Raw genomic sequence first — 23,025 nt, 5'->3', positions numbered from 1 at the left:
AAGCTTTGAATTAAGTTTGGAAAAGACGCGTTTTGTATCGTATGTAATACTCCGAGTACCTAATATTACGTGAGGGTTTTTATTCAATTATATGAATTTATCAGTATCTTGTACCTCTGTTATTGCAGTTTATAGCTCATTTAATGTTATGACTGTTCACCCAGGGACTGCAGGTGGAAATGAGCTAACAGCTAAATCTGGGACGAGGCGTTCTTGTACAAGATTAATGTTTTTGTGCTGACAAATAAAAAAGAAGAGTAAGTGTGAAGTGTCCACAATCCACACTGTTCCAGCTCATCAGTGAAACAGACAGGAGGTCAATTCATGGCCTGGATGTGCATGACTCACCTGCACTGATGATGGAGGAGATAATCACAGCAGCAGGATGACTTCAGAGGAACACAAATGCATGTTTTGTTTTTATGCACTGCATTCATTATATGGATTCAAATATTAGACTTTACCACTTTTACCTCCTCGCACAGAACTTCTGCACGATAACTACAGAAATGGCAACTCTTTATGTAACGAGACAGACTGTACAGACATCCCAGCCTCTGCTTCTGTCACATTAACACGTTTAGAGTTTGGGTGGAAAGGTCACCTGCCACTCTATAAACAGAATTATCTAGGATTTTCAGGGTAGACTAATTATCCTCCAAAGAGAGACGAACACAAAGAAAAAAAGATGAACAACCAAAGAATGCAGCCAAGATCTAATCTGCACTGCTGCATCGACCAGGCTCACAATAAGGAACACGGAGGGAAAAAAAGAGCCAAGCACAGCAGCAGCAAGCTGAGAATACCTCTGAGGACAGAGGCTTATCAATAAGAGCAAAATAGAGAGTAGATTTTAAACAGACAAAACACACACACACACACACACACACACACACACACACACACACACACACACACACGATGAGCTCATGTGGGCAGTGTGTGACCCATAAGCCCAACTACAAAGAGATCTTAAATGGAAATGGAAAAACAGAATATAATCTTATTTTACCAAACAGAAGACAGATAAAATTTCAATTTGTCTGACTCGGTGTGTACTACAAAGAAATTTACTGCTACTGTGAGGAGAGAGCTGTTAAACCGCGGAGCCAAATCGAACCACACTCATTAGCGATATGAAGCTTTTTTTTTTCCCTACACAAAAACAGGAGATGGATTGACTCCAGCAGCAGCTGGCTCACAAACCAACACTACTCATAAAACGTTTTGTGAATACTGGCAGAACAGGAATAAAACAAACAACTAATTACAGGCGGTGAGAACACAATGCTGATCGAGCCAAAATGTCACCCTGAACTGATGAAAATGGGGAAACGCAACGCTATAGTCGGTTTGGATGGGATGACGGTTTTAAAGCCAGCGGAGTTAAAGATGGAGATGAATGGATGCAGATTACTTCTACTTGACTGCAGTAAAGGACAAAGCCTGCTGTGTGTTATCGCTTTGCTTTCCACCTCCACATCGCACGCTCTCTACTGATGCTATCTGAGGAAAAACCAGAGATAGTCAAAGAGAAGAGCGACTCGTTCCAGTTGCAGTGCTCGCCGTCGCCTCACAACTTGTGCGCTCGCGCTCATTCAGAACAAAGTCAGCCGTCAAGCTACTCCCGCTCACATATTTATAGACACAAATCTCTCCTTTGTTTTATTTATTTATTTGGATGAGCCTCATCAAAAACTGAGATTGTCAGTAGCTAGATTTAACAGAAAATTTGATAAGTGGTTATTTTGAAAACTGGGATAAAGCACTAAAGAGTCCAGTATGATACACAGAAAACGTCTCTCGAGAGAGAAAATGTCGTTTCTCTTCCATCAGTGTTTATATCATTTGCATGTCATTCACCATGAGAGCAACTCTATCAGGTGTGTTCTTTGTTTTAAAGCCCTTCAAAGACACCAACTCCCATCAATTCATCGGAAACAGCAGCAGTCTTGGTATTTCAGACCAAGAAATGAGTCTAAATGCACCGAGTTACAACTACGGACATGCACACAAGACAGCTGATGATGTCTGCTGCTCAGTGAGCCACTCCCCTCATTAGAGAATTCCCTGACCAGAAATAACCTGCACATAACGTCATTTAATCGTAGTTTCTTTTAAGAAAATTTAAACCAGAAAGGAGATCTTACTCTCCGAGCCTGTGCTGGAGGGGTGAGCTCAGCTCTCTCTCACACAAACAAACACACACACTGCTCTTAGTGACACTGCCAGATAGAACCTAATGCTTTAAAGTACCTATGTTGACAACTCCTGTTGCACAAAAAAGAAATTAAAAAAATCATGTGTTGCTCTTCCAGTCATTATTGTTGGCATTTTTGATTGAAGCCTTTGAGATGACTATGACTGAGCGACAGAACGCCGTCACTCTGATAGATTGATGAGAGCAGCGATGTCTGAAAAGGGCTTGAGAGAGCTACCTGGAAACATCAGTGCTTCACTTCTTATAAAACCCCAGAAAGGCAAATCTACATTAGTACACAGGTACTTCTATATAATGGAATGTCTAACATGACAACAGCTACATATTTTATACTGCAGATACAACTTCACGAGAGGATGGAGGCTATAATCGTGGCTCTATAATTAGGCACAAATGAGCTCAGAATTTGAACGTACAGAGAAATCTCCAAAAGCAAACCCAAGAGGTTAAATAAGTGGGTGTTAAGATTCCCATGAAGGCACACACTGCTGCAGTTTGTGTTTCTCCAATTTGCATTGCATTCTGCCCTGAGTACTGTAGGAGCATCCCCCCCCCCACTATCATGATTATACATACTCCTTAACCAGGACTTGTCACCGTGTAAGTGGTTGCAGTGAGTGGCTACGTTTTAAAAGACCATTCAAACTTTTAAAATCTCCCACTATTCCCAGTACGTCCCTTTTACTCGTCCTCCTGTCATATTTAACTAAGAGCATATTCAAACTGAGAACCATGGTGCTGGCCTGTGCAAAGAGAAATTAATGAGCATGGAAGACCACCCTCGAGTGCAGTTAAGAGTTCAAGCTCTGCTGTTATAATGATAACTGGTCGAGATGAAAGTCTTCATTCTTAAAAGCAGTCAGTTCAAAACACATGTCCAGCTTCCCATTTCTCCAGTTAAAGCATTTCGATTGGTCAGTAGAGGCTGTCAATCATCTCACGGCTGACAGGAAATCAGTCGCTCAAGAAGGCAAAAGAGACCGAAAGCAAATCCCGGCTGAGCGGTGGAATCCAGATGGTCATCCTTCTACATATCTGAGCAGCTCCCGTTTCACATAAAACAAAGGCTGATTCCAGACCTGCCATTTAGTCCCCTTCCTGGTTTCCAAGGAGCAGCAGTGCCAAGATTCACAGTGTTTTGTAGCCCATCTGAGAAAAACTGAGAGCACTTTGAGAAGTTTGCCTGGTGGAAAAGGTCACAGGCTGTCTGTGCGGGCGTGACAGCTGTCACACACTCTGACCGGGTGGTCCCAACCTCGAGAGGGCACGGGCTTGTTGTGTGTGGAGCAGGGCCCGCAAACGCCCTGCCCACAGGCCCTGCAGTGGTGCTTCGACATGGCTGGAGTGAAAGGTTTGGAGCACTGGTTGCACTTGGTGATGTCCTGGTCTGGCACCCAGTAGTCTGGCCGAGCCACGTCCTTCACGAAACCTGAAGCGGACGGGCAAACAGAGAAGAGTGAGTTTAAGATTTTAAATCGGAGATTGGCTTTTTATTTTTTATTGTCTTAGAACATAAATGCATTGTTCATTGTGTGTGTGTTGGGAGGGGGGACTACTTCAAAGTGGAAGTCTTCTTTTTGTCCAGTGTTAACAAAGTTACATTCACCACCTAAGATGGCAACATGTAATATGTACCCATCTAACAGCATCTCCATTACAGCCCATTCAAACCCCTTTCAGCTCCACTAAAGAAAACTCTATCTTCCCTCTCTGTGTTTCTCTCTGTGTTTCTTAGAGAAGAAGATTATTTTTCTTGTACAAGAAGCTTTCAGGTTTAGGTTTGTAGTCTTGATCAGTCACAGTTGAGGCTTGTATTCCAGTAAACAGCTTGCGTGGAGGGACAAAGAGGGACTGCGTTTTCTGAAACACAAACCTAAACCTGACATTTTTGCCTGTTAATTAGTTTTTTTAACTGATCTGGACTAGCAAACTATAACCACCAGCCTTACACCCAATACCAGTTATCCATTATTCACAAGGCTATTCGCTACACTAGAAGCACCAAACCCCGCTGCTGTCATCAGAGGACAGACGATATATCCAGCTATCATCTGAGAACCTATGTGGTCACCATTGCAGTGCTGGTCAGGTTGGTGATTCAGAATCATTTATTTTAATCCCTTTGCCCAACATCCTATATATTTGGTTTTTCCTTCCTGGAAACCGTTCATTGAGGCTGACTTCACGCTATGTCCTTCACTCTGCAGGAGCACTCAGCCACTCAAACATCAGTTTCCACAATAAACTCTTGTGCCAAGTCTGAGGCTTTTACTCATCTGTGTTTTAGAGCAAGGTCGAGCAAATCCCAAATTGTGCCAAAGCGTTCTATTATTACCTCCACCGATGAGGTCATGTGACAGGTTGGATTTGTCTGTCTGAAAGCAGCATGATATAAAAATATATGCATTTAATATTTACTACACGTAGAGTTTGACAGAACTTAGAAGTTATTATATTTTTGATCTGGATTCACGAATTTTTGAAAGGATCTTTATTTTTTTATTATTAAAGGAGTTGAGACAAAAACGGGACATTTCACATCATATCTTTACAAATACATATAAAATCAAAGTTTGAAAAAAGGTAGGCGCTGTTTCGATCTGCAGCTGTGTTTCTGCTTATGATCAGAAGCCTATTGAGACTTTGGTACCAGCTTTAACTTAAAATCCACTGACTAACTGAATTTGTTGCCACTGTCACAGGTAAACTGGCTCTTGTTGCACTGATGTTGAAGCTTAGCAGTCTGGAATTTCATCACAGTTCATCAAACTAGTTTGACTTTAATTATACGTTAATTTAAACTGATACTGGTGGATAATATATAATTTGAGTGGTATTGCACAGACATGCACTCAGTTCTTGGTGGATGACAAACATCAGTATGCAAAATCACTCTGAAACCAACCATCCGATCATGTCCCAGATGTACCTACGCCTGTAGATTAGCCTATCCTAACACACTCATGGAGTGGTTGTGCTAAAACCAGGTATTAGAATTACCAACAAATATCTGAGTGGTGAGGAGACAATATAAAACAAGCTGCAGAGCACCAACAGACCATGTAATGGTAAAAGAAAAAAGCAGTGCTCACAGAGAGGGTAGTCCACAGCTGTGGTGACCATGTCCAGTGTCGACTGTGCCACCTCCGTCACCCTGCGAGCTATCAGACCACGAGGCTCCACCTTACAGACTAAACAAACAAGGTGTGTGTGAGAGACAAAGAAATCAAAACACAAAAGCAGTAATAACAACAAGTCAGGAGCCGCGACGACCAGCATCAAATGCATGAAAACACACAGTCTCACTGTTCGGTATGCACGCTGCAAATCCATGACACAGTATTTGCTCCCCTCGTGATACCGTGTTTTTTGTTTTTTTGTATATTTGTCACACTTAAATCTTTCAGACCAGACATTTATTATTAGACAAAGATAACCTGCTTAACCCTCTGGGTCTATATTTCACCTTTAAAAACTGTTTATCTTGCCTTGTTTGGTATCATTATTTTCAGCACAACCTCAAATAACTGGAATTTGAGTTATTTTTTCATTTTTATATACTATATTAGCACAATTGATCTAAATTTAGACAAAAAATTCTAAATCCGAGTAAAAAAAAAGTTATATTATTTACTGTAAAACCCACAAACATATTTAACGAATCATTTTCATAACTTGAAATGCAAATAGAAATTGTACATGTCTAAAAATTATGCACAAGTTTTGCAAACAACAAAGTTATCTGGTACTATTTAAAAATGCAGCCAAGGCCTCGGGCGTTTTTTATATAACCATTTAAATCTATTTACAGAACAATCAGGTGTGCTGCATCAAATAAGAAGGCACACTAATTATTTGTGTCAGTCCAAAAAAATAGTTTGTGTTCAGTATAAGACAGAGGAGAACACCACAGGCCTAAACCCTGCAGGTCTGACAGCAGGAGGTCCTGTTTTCCATGTGGGAACAGCGTTTACACTGGAATCTGCCTGTGGCCCATCGACACAATTCAAAAACTGGTATATAGTTTGAAGTCCGTACTTTCGACCCAGGTTTAAATGGAGACTCTGAGTCGCTGCATCTTGTAGCTGTGTCGTCTTGAATTGGTCATGTGATTTTGACGCGCCAGTGCGTCCGTCGACCCCAGAGGGTTAAATACAAAATGCAGTTTTTAACTCATGATTTCATCTAATAAGGGTTATACAAACCTAACTGGCCCTATGTAAAAAAGTAATTGCCCCATCTTTATAAATCATGAATTAACCACATATTTGTGTAGACTGACTTTGACTTTACTAGCTACACCCAGGCCTGATTACTGACAGACCTGTTTAATCAAGAAATCTCTTAAATAGAACCTGTCTGACAAAGTGAAGTAGCCTAAAAGATCTCAAAAAGCAGCACATCATGCCACAACCGAAAGAAACTCAAGAGCACACGAGAAACAAACTCACTGACATCTATCAGTCTGAAAAGGGTTACAAATCCACTTCTAAGACTTCGAGACTCCAGTGAACCATGGTGAGAGCCATTATCCACAAATGGAGAAAACTTGGAAGCGTGGTGAACCTTCCCAAATGTGGCCAGCCAGCCATATTACTCCAAGAGCGCATCAATGAGTCATGCAGGAGGTAACAAAAGACCCAGAACAACATCTAAAGTACTTCAGGTCAACTTGTCTCGCTTAAGGTCAGAGTTCACATTGAGTCTTATTGTGGAGTTCATGACTCAACATTAAGAAAGAGACTGGACAAAAATGGCAACAATGTGAGTGACAGTCACATAAATAAACCACCAATGCTGAATTAAAACAATTCTGCAGCGAAGAGTGGGACAAAAGTTCTTGATGCCAAGGGTGGCACAACCACTTATCAGGTTTAGAGGCAATTACTTTTTCACAAGTGACCATGGAGATCTGGATAACTTTCGTCCTTCAATAACTAAAATAACAAATAAAAACTGCATTTTTAAAAATTTACTCAGGTTATCATCGTCTAATATTAAAATTAACAGCATTGTATACACAGGTGTGCGTGTCACATAACATTAAGTGTAAATGTGGGCTCACCTGTAATTGAGTGCTTAGCGACTACAATGATGAAAGACATTTGTCTAATGTAACTCTAGGTTTAGGCTCGTCCAGCAGTTTAACTGACAGCTTGTTTCTGTCTTACCCTGGCTGTTGGTGTCAGGAGGACCTCCCTGGCGGTAGCAGGCCTCACACACCCTGACAGGACTGTTGCCCCAGCCCCTCTCTGGCACCGGCATCCTGCGGCTGGAACAAGGATGGCAGAAACCCTCCCCACATGATCGACAGTGATGCTTCCTTTCAGCCTCCTTGAACTCCTTTTGACATCCATGACAGGCCTGAGGGGAAAGAGGGAGGGGGATACAGTGATGGCAGATATCACACCGACAGACACAAGTCAATGAAGACCAAAAATTTAACCACTTATAACTGCTATAGTTATTCTAGTGCCTTATGTTGTGTTTCTAAATGTTAGCCCTTCATACTCACAGTGATCTCTGTATTAGGTCTCCAGTATGGAGGTGCCACCTGGTCAGTAATCCAGGCAGTGACGGCTTTGGTGGGGCCAGTACCGTACTCTGACACTGACTGAATCACATAGTTCATCCCATCCAAGACCCTCTGGGCAGCATTTTGGTGGCTGGTTAGAAAAGCGTCAGACTGAAGAAAGACACGAGTGTGATCTCAATTAAAAGCTTGATAAAGAGGATGATGGTCAAATTAAGTGCCCATTAGTGATTCCACCATCATTTCTACAGTCACAAGTGCAAATCAGCTGAAGTGAATCATCTTAACCCCCAGAATTACTTGCAGTTTAGCATTTAATATCAGAATTACCGTATGAGGCCAATAACTGGGAACTCCCAGTTGCAGGGAGGAAGGCAATGATGGTGTTATAGCATGGCTCAACAGTCCAAGTGTTTCACTTAAATTTACATCTGACAAAACATGCGAGCATCCTGTTTTGTCTGTGTGCAGAGAAAGCTTAGCTGCAGGCTCTCTCTATAGCAGCAATGCCTGCAGCATGCAGGGATGAATCCAAACTGATGGCACAGGGTGTACTCCACCACACCTCAAACGTTTAGTTGCTACTTATTTAGATTAGCAGAACTAAAAGTAAATATATTAAATAACACCCCAACCCATAACGAGACAGCCTAAAGAAATGAATTTAACCATTACAGAATATTTTTTCTCTAGGGCAGTGACAAAATATGACAGTACCTTACTGAGTGTCAGGACAACAATCACTAAAACAATTTGCCTCTGCTTTAATTACAGGCAACAAAAATCCAAAACAGTATTTCAGTACTGCGTGCTTATTTTACAAAGACTAAAAATATGTAACATAAAACCAACAGGTGCTATTTTTTACACTCTCCACAAATTCTTTTGATGTTTTTTGTGAAATAAACATTATTAAATATAAACATGAGTTAAGCATGTTTTAGTACTCACATCCTCCCAGACGTGCTTGACCTCTGATCGCACCACACCACTCTCTGGGTCCTGGTTTCCCATCCAGTACTGTCTGCTGCGGTAGATTACCCCACAGCTAGCACACTCCAACACATATCTGAAAGAGGGACGAGAGGAACAAGGCAGCAGACAGTGGAAGTGAGATTATTGGCTGAAAGGCAAAGAGGAGTGTGAGCGTCCGCCTAAGTGTGTATATGTGAGTTTCCATACCCTGACCAGGCGTATTTGGCCAGTCCAAACCAGGGATTATCAGACGAAGCTGATGTTTTGGGCACAACAATCACCTCTCTGCCAGCTTCATAGCACCTCTGGACATGCAACACAAAACAGATGTAAACAACAACAACATACAGGTTCACCAAAACTAGCAGTGAAATTCTGTTCTTACCTTACAGATGAGGACCTTGTTGTTGTACTGGTGTGCATACTGGCAGAGTCCATCTGCCATGTGGGGAACTCTGTCTCTCAGGTGGTTCATTCCATTTTTACAGCGAATGCTGGAGAGTCGACATGACAGATATTAGAGTTGGTGAAGGAGAGGGGGATTTGTAAGAAACCTATGGTTACAGTGCACTCATTCTGAACAAGTGTTATAATTTCTCACACACACGCTGCTCTCAGGTTTTAGGAAAGAACAAGGAAGAAGAGTAGCTAAGAAGCAAAGTAGGTTTCTCTTCACCAAAACCAAAACATGGAAAAAGAATTAGCACTTATGCATCCCACTGAGGAGATAGTTAACATCCACAAGAAAAGCAGAGGATTCCCATTTTTAAAGAATACTGTTCTCTACTGTGATTCAGTCACAGAGACAGTAAAAGGCTGTTGTTCTGAGATGGAAAACTAGAACTATTTGGATCAAACTAAATGAGAAAAAACTCAGGAAAGGTGTGGTTATAATAACAGTCCATCCAAGGTGATTAGGTAATCTGCAAACACCCAGCGCTGGAGATGAGTACAGTTTCCAGATCAACAATAATAATACACACTTCTCACACATTCCCAACTATGCAATCTAAATATTTCAGGTTTAGGTTGACCATCCATCCATCCATCCATCCATCCATCTTCATCCGTTTTATCCGGGGCCGGGTCGCGGGGGCAGCAGCCTAAGCAAAGAGGCCCAGACCTCCCTCTCCCCAGCCACCTCCTCCAGCTTATCCGGGGGAATACCAAGGCGTTTCCAGGCCAGCCGAGAGATATAATCTCTCCAGCGTGTCCTGGGTCTGCCCCGGGGCCTCCTCCCGGTGGGACATGCCTGGAACACCTCACCCAGGAGGCGCCCAGGGGGCATCCTTGTCAGATGCCCGAACCACTTCAGCTGGCTCCTTTCGATGTGGAGCAGCAGCTGCTCTACTCTGAGCCCCTCCCGGATGGCCGAACTTCTCACCCTATCTCTAAGGGAGAGGCCAGCCACCCTTCGGAGGAAGCTCATTTCTGCCGCTTGTATCCACGATCTCGTTCTTTCGGTCACTACCCACAGCTCGTGGCCATAGGTGAGGGTAGGGACGTAGATCGACCGGTAAATTGAGAGCTTCGCTTTTACACTCAGCTCCCTCTTCACCACGACGGACCGGTGCAACGTCCGCATTACTGCAGCTGCAGCCCCAATCCGTCTGTCGATCTCCGGCTCCCTTCTCCCATCACTCGCAAACAAGACCCCGAGATACTTGAACTCCTCCACTTGGGGCAGGAACTCATCCCCGACCCGGAGTGGGCACTCCACCCTTTTCCGGCTGAGAACCATGGCCTCAGATTTGGAGGTGCTGATCCTCATTCCCGCTGCTTCACACTCGGCTGCGAACCGTTCCAGTGCGAGCTGGAGGCCCTCACCCGATGAAGCCAACAGAACCACATCATCTGCAAAAATCAGAGATGAGATTCTGAGGCCACCAAAGCGAAAGCCCTCCGCCACTTGGCTGCGCCTAGAAATCCTGTCCATAAAAATTATGAACAGAACCGGAGACAAAGGGCAGCCCTGGCGAAGCCCATCACCCACCGGGAACGAGTCCGACTTATTGCCGGCAATGCGAACCAAGCTCTTGCAACGGTTGTATAGGGATCGAATGGCCCGTAGCAATGGGCCAGACACCCCATATTCCCGCAACACCTCCCACAGGACACGGTCGAATGCCTTCTCCAAGTCCACGAAACACATGTAGACTGGTTGGGCAAACTCCCATGCACCCTCAAGTATCCTGGAGAGGATAAAGAGCTGGTCGAGTGTTCCGCGACCAGGACGAAAACCGCATTGTTCCTCCTGTATCCGAGGTTCGACTAACCATACGTTCAAATTTTAAGGACCAGTTCTAGCTCTTGTGTGTAGACAGCATTACTGACTTACTTGCAGCTGAGACAGAGAGCTGAGCAGGTGAAGTATTCATCTGGGAAGAAGGAGTACAGTGTCATCTTTTCATCTGATAGTTCTCCACAGAAACGCTCACTCAGAGCCTTGTTGAAACAAAAACAGAAGGGATTAGAAGACAGAGAACTAGATGGGAGCTGAAAAAAGGCTGAGGAGACACAAAGGAAGGATTAAAAAGAATCATATGCTTTTTCTTAAAAGGCCTCTAATATGGTGCTTCTTCACTTACTTCTAGTGCATGAAACACTATCCCAGGCTGGCGGGGGGACCGTGTATGAGTGTTCTTCACTTGCTGCTTGATGGCCTCTAGCAGCCCGCTATAGTCTGTGGGCGGTGTGATCGTCTGAGTGCCTACGTACTGCACTGAGCTGAAGGCCTCTGTCCCCAAACCCAGGTCATGAAAACGCTTCTGGAGGAGTGTGTCTGCATAGCCGGCCATCTTTGAGTCTACAACAGGAAGGAAAGACAATAACATTGAAATCTGTGACACAGGAAATTACAACCAAGGGAAATAATTATCCTAAAGTTCTGCTTGGAAGTACCTTGGCCCAGGAGTTGCGTGTGTGTCGTTTCCTGGAAGATGATGACTGCAGGCCCCAAAGAGGACAGGGGTACATCCAGACCACAGCGGGTGGACAGGGCCCTTAGCTCTGGGGTGAAATGCTTCAGGTATGCCCCTGAGGCACTACTCAGGAACTGGAACATGTCATTGTGAAGACGCTCTGCCCGTGTGCGATACACCACTATATCCGACACTGCCAGCACCTGAAATTGAAATAAAAATGTATCTGGAAATAAGATGACTTGCTTATATCATGAAAACATTGGAAATGAGAAATAAAGTGAGTTTCACTGTTCTGTTTACATGATTAGGATGTGACCATTACCTCAGCAGAACAAGCAAAGAAGACAATACTAGAAGTCAGCACACAAAATCACAGACTCCTCCAATTATTCCACCCAAACCAAGCAGCAACCGCTAAATTTACCTTCAGCAGCAGCCGCATTCTCTGGTTCTGATTGGCTGCGGCTCCCAAGAGGCCCTCTGTATCCAGCGCAATGAGGCTGAGAGTGGGGTTGTAAGCAGCCCAAACTCCCACAGTACAGGAGCTGGGGGACTTGGAGGTGTAGAAAACAGTCTCGCCATCAAACAGGACGTGGTTAAGCGTGTGGGACTTGCCATCACCGGTGTTTCCAAAGATGGAGAGGACCTTGACGCCCGCTACGTCGGCACAGCCAAGTCGCTCCACGAACTCTGCCTCATCCCGGACCTATAGGATAAGAGGAGAAAGAGCACCAAGAGACAGGCTGGTTACAGAGATGAGCTATTTTGTGGCACCGTGGTACAATTGGGCAAATTACTTTTACTGATTCTTTATGAACGGTATTATTTATTTTAAACAAAGAAACCAAAAACAAAACAAAAAAAGAACTGCGGGGGATTAGTCACTTCAATCTTAACGCTGGTTGTTCATACAGATTACCTTAAGTACACAAGAAAACATTATCTCTTGTACTTTGTAACACTGTGAGGGTGCCTTCCATGTGGGTCAACTGTGCTGTATGACTCACCAGGGACTTTCCTAATAGCAACCCTGTCTGCTGTTGTGCTGCTCTTATTTACAACTTAAATTTAATGTTTTTTCACAGTATTATAAGCAAGACACCATCCACACGTTAAAGCCACGGGCTGTATACAGACAAAGGCTAAAAAGACAAGAGGCTAAACACGACGAACATCCAAACACGCTGTTTAACGTCGCATTAGCAAAGCGTCGTGAAGTAGCTAAAGCCTCAACAAACTTGCTTTATTAGCTTCAAGACAAAAAGATCGATTTAGCGCTGAAAGCAGATTTGGCTCATCCAACATTTTTTTCTTTTCGTGACAAAAGATAGTTAAGGGCCTTCCGTAACAGGAGTCTTCCCCTTTCTAGCCTAGCGGCTAACTGTTAGCCGCCGTTAGCTCAGCTGATGTTAGCTAACTTTACCTGCAGGTTTTCTTGCTCGTCCACGAGCAGGAAGCTCCGGCCGCCGCCGTTGGGACGGTCCTCTGGCTTCAATGGACTGATCGACAAACTATCCATTTCTTTCATCAGTATATCGGACATCGTTGTTCACTTAATTGAAACGCATTTGTGGCAGCAGCACCAAAGAGCAAAGGGAAAGTTTAACATGACGCCTACCTGTCGGTCAATCACAACAACAGCGCGTGGACTGTAGGAGGAGCCAGATGGGGCCACGCAGGGCAGCAACGTAAGACGCGCTTGTTTGACTTTGGTCTAAACATGAGCACCACCGTGTGGTCAGCCGCAATACAGCACCTCACATGCCATTCAACAAACTTCCTTCATCAGGGAATGAGAAAGCATAAAATAAAACCGAGTGGACCCATGTGACCGGTCTTTTGTGGCCCCTAATATATATTATTATTATATTTTTTTCTTATTTAGGATTAATGATGTGAACCAAACACAAATAACGTTCATCTAACATTTCTTGCTACGTTAATACAAAATAACACATTTATTATTCTTCACAACTAAAGAATAACGCACAAAATCAAAGTTTCCTTAACTGACAGAGAGTATTTTATCGGAGCGGTGCTTCCATGCTAGAGCTGCTTGCTAATGTTCATTAAATATTTGTTAGCACAGATCTATAAATATCACATGTCACTGGCTTCAGAGCGGCGCCACTGCTGCTAACATGACATGGAGAAAGAAATTCCAGCATTGCTGCTCTAACGGCTCTGAGTCCTTCCTTCCTTCCTCCCTCATCTCCTCCCTCCCTTCCTTCCAATGTCTAGGGAGTGGAAAATGCCAGCCCAGGCTTTGGCATAGTCGCTTTAACACCCTTGTCTCTAGCCTGAGTCAAATAAAATCGCCACCTGGGACAGATCCAGCAAAAGATGTAGTAAGGGCAAGAAAACGAGCGAGAGGGGGAAGGATGCAATAAAGGATGGCGTGGTTAAGGATTTAGAGAGGGTCCCGGCCTTTCTCCGGGCTCAACTATGAGAGACAAATGTCTGAAAGAATCAATTATAGGCCTACTCCCAACCCATCACCCCTGATTAATGAATAATTAAAGCTTCTCATTGCAGGGCTATCTAACATCCATGAGGCCATGAAGCCGCTAAGATTACGCAGAAACAACTTCTCTTGATTTTCAACAAATGACTATACAGACCTGTCCTCAGTTTCCTTAACAAAACAGGTAAACATCTTTGTATGCAGTTTGTGCTTTTTGCTACTCGAGTATCCAGTTATTCCCTTTACAGTGCATTTAATATGATATCTGACCCAAATTTGCACCCATATCCACAATCATACCTCTGTAAACAAACACAATTTAGTGTTTAGCTGCTATAAGAGCCAGAGTCATCATCATCACCCAGACAAGGGAACGATGCTTATAGGAGAGACTGACAGAAAGTCCTGCAACCCAACCTCAACATAACTGTGGTGGATTTTCTTCTTCTTCTTTCTTTTCTATAAATTCGGATGGGGGGTATGGGGGGCATTGCCCTAACAAGTCCGAGGCGGGACCGTGGTCCACTTAAACCGCTACCCCCGCTGGAACTTGTAGTACTGTGCTCCTCGGCGCGTCTCATGTTGACATGCATAAAAACTACACTTCCCCAAAGCTGTCACAGAGCGCTCCCGCCTCCCATTGGCTGGCCGCTCCAGCCGCAGCCCCAGAGAATGAATGAAATTGAAATAGCTGCTACATTACATGTACAATACCGGGCTCTGCAGTGTTGCATTCTATCATACTATATCAAAATGGCCACAGCGGTACAGAACCCCCTCAAATCGTAAGTACAACACGTTTCCTGAGTGTTTGCGCTTTTTTCGGTCATTGTGCATGCTGTCACTGTCAATTTAAGCCCCTCAATTTCCCACATATTTCCCCAGCATGATTACCAACGCGTCTATATGCATGCAGTGCATACAGCGGAGAATGAGATAACGTCAGGAGAGGCGAATCAGCCCCGGAGAAAAGTTAGATTTAAAGCTGATGGAGGTTTCTGGGAGGTTTTTTCGGGCATGAGTGGTGGGGGGATTATTGCGCGCTCCGATGCAATTCATATAATCATTTCTCTGAGCCGACAGCAGTGTGTGTGCAGGGATATGGAGGAATGCTGGAGGTAGATTTGGGTGACCCGGTATGTCCCTTGCCAGTGTAGCCAGCCAAGATCACGGCCAAAGCCGGGCTGGAGTGGCAAGGCTGTCCGGGAGGAAGGGGGATGGTTTAGATGGCTTTACAGTACCTGTGTGTATATTTTGTTGAAGGGGGGCTGAGAGGAGGTAAACAAGTAGACTGAACGAAGTGCTCCGTTCCCGGGTTTTTAGGCTGCAGCGTTACCTTTACCGCCGGACCTCTTGGAAACGTATAGTGCGAGGTAAATAACGCTCCTCGAAGACTTGCTTTCATCTTCGGCGCTTAGAATAAAGCCTGGAATCCAACCCAAAGCCCGGCGCTTTACATTTAGTGCAGCTACATCACAGCGGACATTTATCTCCACTGACAGACGTTAAAGCGGCGGGTTTCCCCGTGAAGTTTCTTCCGCGATGATCCCCTTTGTGCAGTTTTTTTTTGGGTGGTGGGGGTGGTGGGAGTGGAATGTCTTTTTTTTGTTTTTTTGTTTTTTGTTCTGAGACTGGTTTCAGCGGAATGCAGACGCCTGCTGCCCGCCTCAGCTCCCGGCCAAAAAGGTGGCTGATGTGCGTCTGTCAGCGGGTACGCACGTTCAGCCAAAAAAACAAAAAAAACAATAGCTCGAGTACCTTGGAGTGTTTGAGCATACAAACGCTCCAGCTCAGGCAGTTTGAAACAAAGAAAAGTCACAAGACCTATGTGCCAAAGGAAGGAGGGAGGGGGGGAGGCACATCGGATGCTGTGCAGGTTTTTACCTGAGCAGGGAGATGGGATATAGTGTCTGTCTGTCAGCTTCTCCGAGAGGCGACATTTCGCGCATTTCCATGAACGACTGCCCTGTACGTGCCTGCTGTGAAAAGCTCCTCACAGGAGAGAGGGAACTGGATTTGTAACGGTGCTGATTGGTCAGCAAGCCCTGATTGACTGTGATGGTATTTTGGGGGTGTTTTGGTTCAAAGTACTTGAACTACAACGCAACGCAGGGACCACAGATATAACGCAAACACGCAGGAGATGAATCATTTATTTTTGGTTTATATATGCTCTAAAGGGCAGGTATGTGGCAATGCCGATGACGGGACGAGAATGGATGGGTGGAAAAGGATGAAGGCTCCTCTTCTCTCCTCCACAGGATCCAAGCAAAGAAAAAGTGTGTCCAGATTGTTCCCAGAGGCCCTCAGTGGCACCATGTCAGGGGATTAAATTGACTCATTTGCATGGAGTACACACCAAGACACACAAACAGAGAACACAGGGTTTTGGTACAAGGAGGAGAATAGAATGAGGGGTGGGGGGAGTGTACAAAAGACAGCAAAGTAAGTGGTTAGAAAGAGTGACTAATGAACTACAGCCCAATTTTGAGTGGACTTACACTGATTTCTTTTTAAGTGCTTCAAGTTAGACCAGAACCTCCATATTGTTAGCCAGTATCAACCCTGCAGGGATGCTGGATTCCCTTAAAGCACGTGAGAAGAGGACAAAGCTGGATGTATTTATTTATTTATTACACAAGGCCACAGCAATCAAAGCGGCCTTTAATATCTCACCAACTGCATAAATGCCATCATTACGCAGTGTGGGTTTAACTGTGTTCCAGTTACCGCTCTGCAATGGGCTTTTAAACAAGCCCTTGTAATTAGCATGTCTACAAACAAACTTGCTATTAGAGGCTTACAAATTAGGGGCCCATCCAGTAAAATGGGCCAAACAACCAGCAAAATTGGGTTCAAAGTCAGCCCTAATAGGGTGGCTGAGCCCTGCGCGCCTGGAGACGATGCCTGTTGTGCCCATGAATGTCCCCAGACCTTGCTGGATCTCTGCGGCGAATTAGCTTTAATTCAGTGTATATAAATCTTTGGGAAGCTGCTGGTCCCCACTGTCCAGCTGAGTGTGAGCGGGACACTGTGACAGCCAGTCTACGTGAGTGGAGGTATGGTGGAGGGTTGATGTGCAACAGCAAATGAGGGGAGGAGAACACCGAGCTCCATTCAATCTGCTGGGCATTTCCCTACCAGCCCTTCTCCCTGTCTATCACTCTCTCTCTCTCTCTCTCTCTGCTGGATTAGACTCGTTTATAATCTCTCTTTCTCCCTCCCTTTTACTTCCTCTCTGTCCTCCCATCACCCTGCTGCCCTCTCTTCCACTATATGCCTCCCTCCTTCTTCGCCGCTTTCCCCATCCATCACTAGTTTTGCCATCTCTCGTTTTTATTCAGCCATCTCCTTTCTCTCTCTCCCTCTCTCTCTTTTTGTTGTCCATTTTCCTTCTTTTTGGCCTCAAACCATCTGAGCCCTCTCCCCTCCCACCACTCTTCTTTACATTGTGAATCAAGGCATGGCCACTCTTTTAATAAACTACATCGATGAGAAATTCCTACGCATTCTCTCAGATCCCTCGAAACTCCGTTATATAGCTTACAGCTAAGAGTTCCTTAAGATGTATCTACTGTATATTTGGGCCATCCACTGCCAAGAAAGGGCTTTTAGTATACTGTCACCACATTATATAATGTTTCATAAGAGTTATGGTGTTTACAAAAGACACCCTGAATATTTGGGCTTCTGGATGTCTGCTTATAAGTCATCTTTAAAATCCTCTGCAGATGAAAGTCTTTCGGGAGGAGAGCGCAATTAAGTGAAATTTCAGACTTTGCAGCAATCACTTAAAGGCACAGGTGGCAGAACTGATCAAAATGACAGTGGATGGCGTGTGCATTTCCACGATATTACTTCCCCGTGCTGGTTAGAGAGGGAGATGTAGATAGTTGCGCGCTGTGGCACTGGCAGCAGTCGTGGTGGCAGGGCCCTATATGATATTATTTCTGCCCTGCCTGACTGAGCTAAATGAGTTCCGTGTAATAACCGGCTCTGTGTGCAAACAGCCCCGCGTGATGGCTGAAGCCACAGCCTGAGCATCCATTTCTAGATCTTTCCCTCTCCTTTCAATCTCTCCCTTTCATTCCCTCACTCGCTCATTTGTGTGGCATCGCGCGTGTGTACGGAGGTAGACAGGAAGGCACACAAACATGCACACACTGTTGCACTCTCTCATTTCCTCTCTTACTCTCAGTTTTTTTCTTCACCCGTATGGGAGTAAGCCTGAGGTCTGATGTTTTTAAGGGTATTTCTTTTTCCGACTTATTCCTTTCATCATCCCCTTATTTAGACTTTCTATCTGTTTTACTTTTTTTATGAAGACAGGAGAGAGAGAAACACACACACAGAGTGTGTGAGAGAGAGAGCGAGAAAGAGAGAGACATAGATAAGTATTTTTAGCTCTATGACCTATTTCTCCAGTGCTACCTAACTGACTGTCAGTCAGCTGCACTGCTTTGGGACTTTGCGTGATTTCCAGCTAGGGAATTTGGAATTTGTAGTTCTGTTTGGTTGGAACTTGAAGTCCAAACTAAAGGCGTGGTAGGAAAGGAACAGAATATATTAAGCCTCTAGTCTCCTCAACATTATTTCTTCTCTCTTGTCAGTCCCCATTTATATTATTCCCAGTGTCTGTGCGCGTCCACTGGTTCCCTATCAGGAGTTGTTGAGGGAGGAGTCAACAAAAAACCCCAGTGCCTGCTTTCCTCTGCAGCACTTTAATAAGGATGCACAGTGGTGTGGGGAAGTGGGGGTCTGTAGGTTTGGTGGGGTGGGCTGGGGGCCACTAATAAACACACACACGTAGCCACACATGCAGACACACGTGCGCACCCAGATACAGAGGTAGGGAATCCATCGCCTTAATAAGAGGCCAAGTGCAGTGGTGATAAATCTCACCTGAAGGAGCTGTTCACAGGCAGATTGCCTTACCCTGATGTACTGCCCTCAATGCACACTGCAGCCAGTTATAGGCTATATACACCCACCCACGCGCGGGGATGTATGCGCACGCAAACACAAACAATCAGCGCGCATAAACAGGCACGCACGAGCGATAGCCGCACGCATATGTAGAGACAAACAAACGCAAGCGGCAATCGTGAACAGACACATGGACATGGTGGGCCTGTGATTCACAGATTTAGAGGGTTTCTCGGAGAACCACACCCAGCGGACAAGCAGGCAGACGCACAACTCTTCATTAAAATCGCATGCAGCAGGTAACACAAAGCGCTGACAGAAACGACACGATCTGTTGCACGGCCCTGCCTGTTTCTGCCTCCCTCCGTCAGATCTCTCGTCATGTTCAAATATGCAAACAGTCAGTTGCAGACACACACACAAACACTCGTGCACATACACACATGGCCATACCCAGTGCTGTGACAGCCATTCGAGGAAACTGACGCTTTCCAGCTGGTAGCGTGGCAGACGTCCGCTCCTGCACAGACACAGCCACACTCACACTCCTGTCTGTCCATCTGTCTGTCTGTCACTGTCAAACTGAATGTGCGGCCTCTTTGTCTTTTTCTGACTGGCGTGCACGCTCTCAGTCACACACACACACACACACACACACACACACACACACACACACACACACACACACACACACACACACGTTTTCATTAACCTGCATACAGGAGTAGGACTGCATTAGTGCATGCACTCCAAATGTATGTGTCTCACTCTTCAACCCAATTTTTTTTTACTCTTGATCTGCGTTTGCCAGACCACATCTCTCTACAATACTTCATCAATATGCATGCAATATCTGCTAGTGTGTGTTCACGGGCAGCCATCCACACATATTTCAGTAGCCCAGCCTAGATATACTATATACACATACAAATATCTATATATTCCTACTACTGCAGCCTTGCAGTCTTCAGAAGAACAGAAAAATGTGTTGCTGTGAACAAGTGCACATGCACACACAGAAAGAAGAGAGAGAGAGAGAGAAAAAGACAAATCATTCGACTGAGAGAGAGAGAGAGAGAGAGAGAGAGAGGAGAGTGGAAAAGAAATTGAATTGGGGATGGTGAGGGTGGAGGGGCATGAGGAGGAGGAGGAGGGGTGAATTGGTAAGGGTGATATTGCATAGTTTAATCTGTTGAGTTCAGCCATGGAGGGGCTGGGGTGGGGGAAGGGGAGGCACGGAACAGTGGTAGGCTGCCTGATATTAGTTCTCCTCTGCGAGCACACACACACACACACACACACACACACACACACACACACACACACACACACACACACACACACACACACACACACACACACTGTGGGCTGGCATTTGTGTGTGTGTGGGTACAGATGGACAATGGTGGATAGGACAGGTGTGTGGACAGGTGTACAGGCTTGAGTATGTAGGCACAAGTGTTTCTACAGGCTCCAAACTCAACCGAGACGTGCACACAGCTACCAGCCACGCTGTCGGCAGCATTTGCTAACAAATCTTAAGTGCAGAACACAATCTGCCCTCAGTCCTCAAAAAGCCATTTACAAGTGAACTACCTCATTTCCTTACAGTTTAATTACCTAATTCCACCCAGTTGGAAACCACCACTGAAATGAAATCCTTTGTTGGAATGGAAGTTTCTTGTAATTTCTGATTCCCTCATATTTTCCCCACCCAATAATATGACTTCACCTCTAGGGGGAGCCCTCTGTTTCCCTATCGGTTGGGGAACCAGCTAATTGGTGTGGTTAATTGCACCATAATAGAAAAATGCTGGCGGCAGTCTACGTGCGTTTGAGCGCCAGTGCAACCCTGGGCCGAGGCTCAGTGTGCGCTGAAGTGGACTTCTGCTGGATGGGACTTGAGGGATCACGGAGAGAGTCAGACAATGGCTTACCCAGGGTGGTCCTGGTGGGGTGGCTGTGCTTTTTTTTAAGGATGCTTCTGTATCTACTGCCTGTCAGCTGCACCAGTCTGTTTATTTGTGTGCGTGCTCCCAGTGATACCAGTTACTTCAGTGTTTTCATGGAGGCCTCTCCCTCCCTGCTGTTTGCTTAGTGCAGGCTGAGGCAGACAGCTCAGTGTGGGCTTAGGATTCATACACACATATACACACACACATTCACAAACACACAGTCTGCATGCTCCAGGCACTCTCATTCTCTTTTCTTATCTAATCTCGAGCCTGTGTTTGTATGTGTGGCTAAAGGTTCATATTATTACTGCCTGTGCATGCAAGCATCTCCTCCGTCTGCATGCCTCCTCTTTGTTTTTGTGGCTAAATATTACCCATACAAATGCATATAGCGCCATTGGTGGTGTTACTTTAAGTATTTCTGTGTGCAGGCACCCTTGCACAGGTGTCCTTTCCAGTTTTTGTGCCCTTGCATAGTGCGGATCTGCTTGATTGTCATTTCTGTCATGTCTGCATGGACATTTTTGGTAGTCAGCTCCAGTTTGTTGGAGAGCTGGCTCCATGCCAGTTCATTACTAAAGCGGCTACTATTTCTCCCTGCTCTTGCGAGTCTGTTTGCATCCATTAGTGTAAAATATAGCTGAAATAAACCTGAAATAGAAATACATGTTGAAAAATATCACAGATGAAAACGATTGGAATTGTAAAATTAGTTTTCATGCTGATTGAGGCACATAACCCCTGTCTTCATGTGTCTGTGTGTGTGTGTGTGTGTGTGTGTGTGAGTTCACTGATGTGGAATCAGGTTTCGGCTTTTCTTAATCGGCTGTGTGGTTTGATGATAGGCAGTTTGGTTTCTCTGTGTGTTCCCCTGTGGTCTGTGTTTTCACCAACTGCTTGGCTGGTATAGGACCACAGTGGCCACAAGCCAGAGAGGTGCAGATGTTTCCCTGTCTGTGCTAAACATCTGTGTGGAGTAGGGGTGTCAAACATAGGGAGAGGGGCCCAGATCTGGCCTGCCAAAGGGTCACATTTGTCCCACTGCATGGCTTTGCAAAGTGTGAAATGTGCAGCCAAGTCATACCTGCCACTTGTCTGGTGTGGTGGGGCCAGCCTTACTGCACAGGAGCAAAAATTCAAAGGACAATGTTAAAAGTATTTCTAGAAGTTGCTTGAATGATAAAAACATAAAAATAATATTGTTGTTCAGTTACAGGAATTCTACATATGAAGACATGTAGTGACAGCAAACACAAGGAATGTGGAATACTATAGACGCAGAGTTGAAATTGCACTTAATTTTTATTTAAGATATCTTGGAACGTTTATGGTCTGTTTTTGTTCAGTTAAATCATGAAATGATAAAATAATTTAAGAACAAATAATACATTACTCTGGGACGAGATCGCAGATCCGAGCAGAGGAAATGAGCTTCCTCCGAGAGGTTTTGGGGCTCTCTGTTTCCCTCAGCAATGATCCTATCTCTGATTTCAGTGCTGAGTGGCTCAGAATTGAACTGCCGTGCCTCCGCATCGAAAAGAGCCACTTGTGGTATTTGACTTGCATGCCTCCTGGACAGCTCCTATTTGAGGTGTTTCTGGCATGTCCAGCAGGGACAGAGGCTTGGGCTATGTGTCTCGGCTGAGTAGAGCTGGAGGAGGTGGTCAGGGACAAGGCGGTGGACAGATGACACTAAAGAGGGGTAATGGTTTCACAATTTTTAGCTATGGCCCATTTAAATGTGGTTTGTCCAGAATATATGGCCACAAACTAAAAGGCGACACCCTGGTCTGCTTTCTTCCTTATTGACGTTTTAAAAAAACTAGTTCAGCATTTTGGGAAATGTCTCCTTCCCTCTTGATACCTTTACAATGGAGCCATGCTACTTGTTTTCAGTCTAAGATAAGCTGACAATCACCTGGCTACAACTTAATACAACAAACCGTTGCGTCTGTCATGAGCGGCTTTTAAAGCGGCGACTGTGTCGCACCTGCAGATCCACAAGGGAGCACAGGGTGTCCTCTGGT

At 44.9% G+C, this 23,025-nt stretch overlaps 2 protein-coding genes across 4 annotated transcripts in view; one reads left to right on the top strand and one right to left on the bottom strand.

Annotated features, from left to right (window-relative positions):
• Nucleotides 1-1,659: 1,659 nt before the first annotated feature.
• On the bottom strand, nucleotides 1,660-13,304 carry LOC113036442 (zinc finger FYVE domain-containing protein 1). Its single transcript, XM_026192805.2, has 12 exons — nucleotides 13,077-13,304; nucleotides 12,078-12,359; nucleotides 11,631-11,853; nucleotides 11,318-11,535; nucleotides 11,068-11,174; nucleotides 9,115-9,223; nucleotides 8,937-9,034; nucleotides 8,706-8,823; nucleotides 7,737-7,907; nucleotides 7,393-7,585; nucleotides 5,314-5,412; nucleotides 1,660-3,650 (listed from the first exon to the last, which is right to left on the bottom strand). The coding sequence occupies exons 1-12, from the start codon at nucleotides 13,194-13,196 to the stop codon at nucleotides 3,418-3,420; spliced, it is 1,971 nt and encodes a 656-aa protein (XP_026048590.1). The 5' UTR covers nucleotides 13,197-13,304; the 3' UTR covers nucleotides 1,660-3,417.
• Nucleotides 13,305-14,774: 1,470 nt separating this feature from the next.
• dpf1 (double PHD fingers 1) overlaps nucleotides 14,775-23,025 on the top strand; it is a 46,859-nt gene continuing 38,608 nt past the window's right edge. For 2 of the 3 annotated variants that reach the window (XR_013901547.1, XM_080289289.1), the window contains exon 1: nucleotides 14,779-14,902. Coding sequence is in view for 2 of the 3 variants with exons in the window: in XM_080289289.1 (XP_080145415.1) it covers nucleotides 14,790-14,902 (113 nt within the window). In the remaining variant the exon portion in view is untranslated. Of the gene's footprint in view, nucleotides 14,903-23,025 lie in introns of all 3 variants that reach the window. The other variant, XM_026192582.2, reaches the window with a different exon arrangement.

The sequence above is a fragment of the Astatotilapia calliptera genome, chromosome 14, assembly GCF_964374335.1.
Source record: "Astatotilapia calliptera chromosome 14, fAstCal68.1, whole genome shotgun sequence".
Taxonomy (NCBI): domain Eukaryota; kingdom Metazoa; phylum Chordata; class Actinopteri; order Cichliformes; family Cichlidae; genus Astatotilapia; species Astatotilapia calliptera.
This window is presented reverse-complemented; position numbering and strand designations above follow the sequence as displayed.

What these genes read in the sequence shown, in the direction of transcription:
- LOC113036442 (XM_026192805.2), bottom strand. Translation starts at nt 13,196, where the DNA reads ATGTCCGATATACTGATGAAAGAAATGGATAGTTTGTCGATCAGTCCA. An exon ending in GCTCTCTGTCTCAGCTGCAA is followed by an intron (nt 9,224 to 11,067) that starts GTAAGTCAGTAA and finishes TCGACTCTCCAG; the next exon opens with CATTCGCTGTAAAAATGGAA. An exon ending in GCCAAATACGCCTGGTCAGG is followed by an intron (nt 8,824 to 8,936) that starts GTATGGAAACTC and finishes TCCCTCTTTCAG; the next exon opens with ATATGTGTTGGAGTGTGCTA.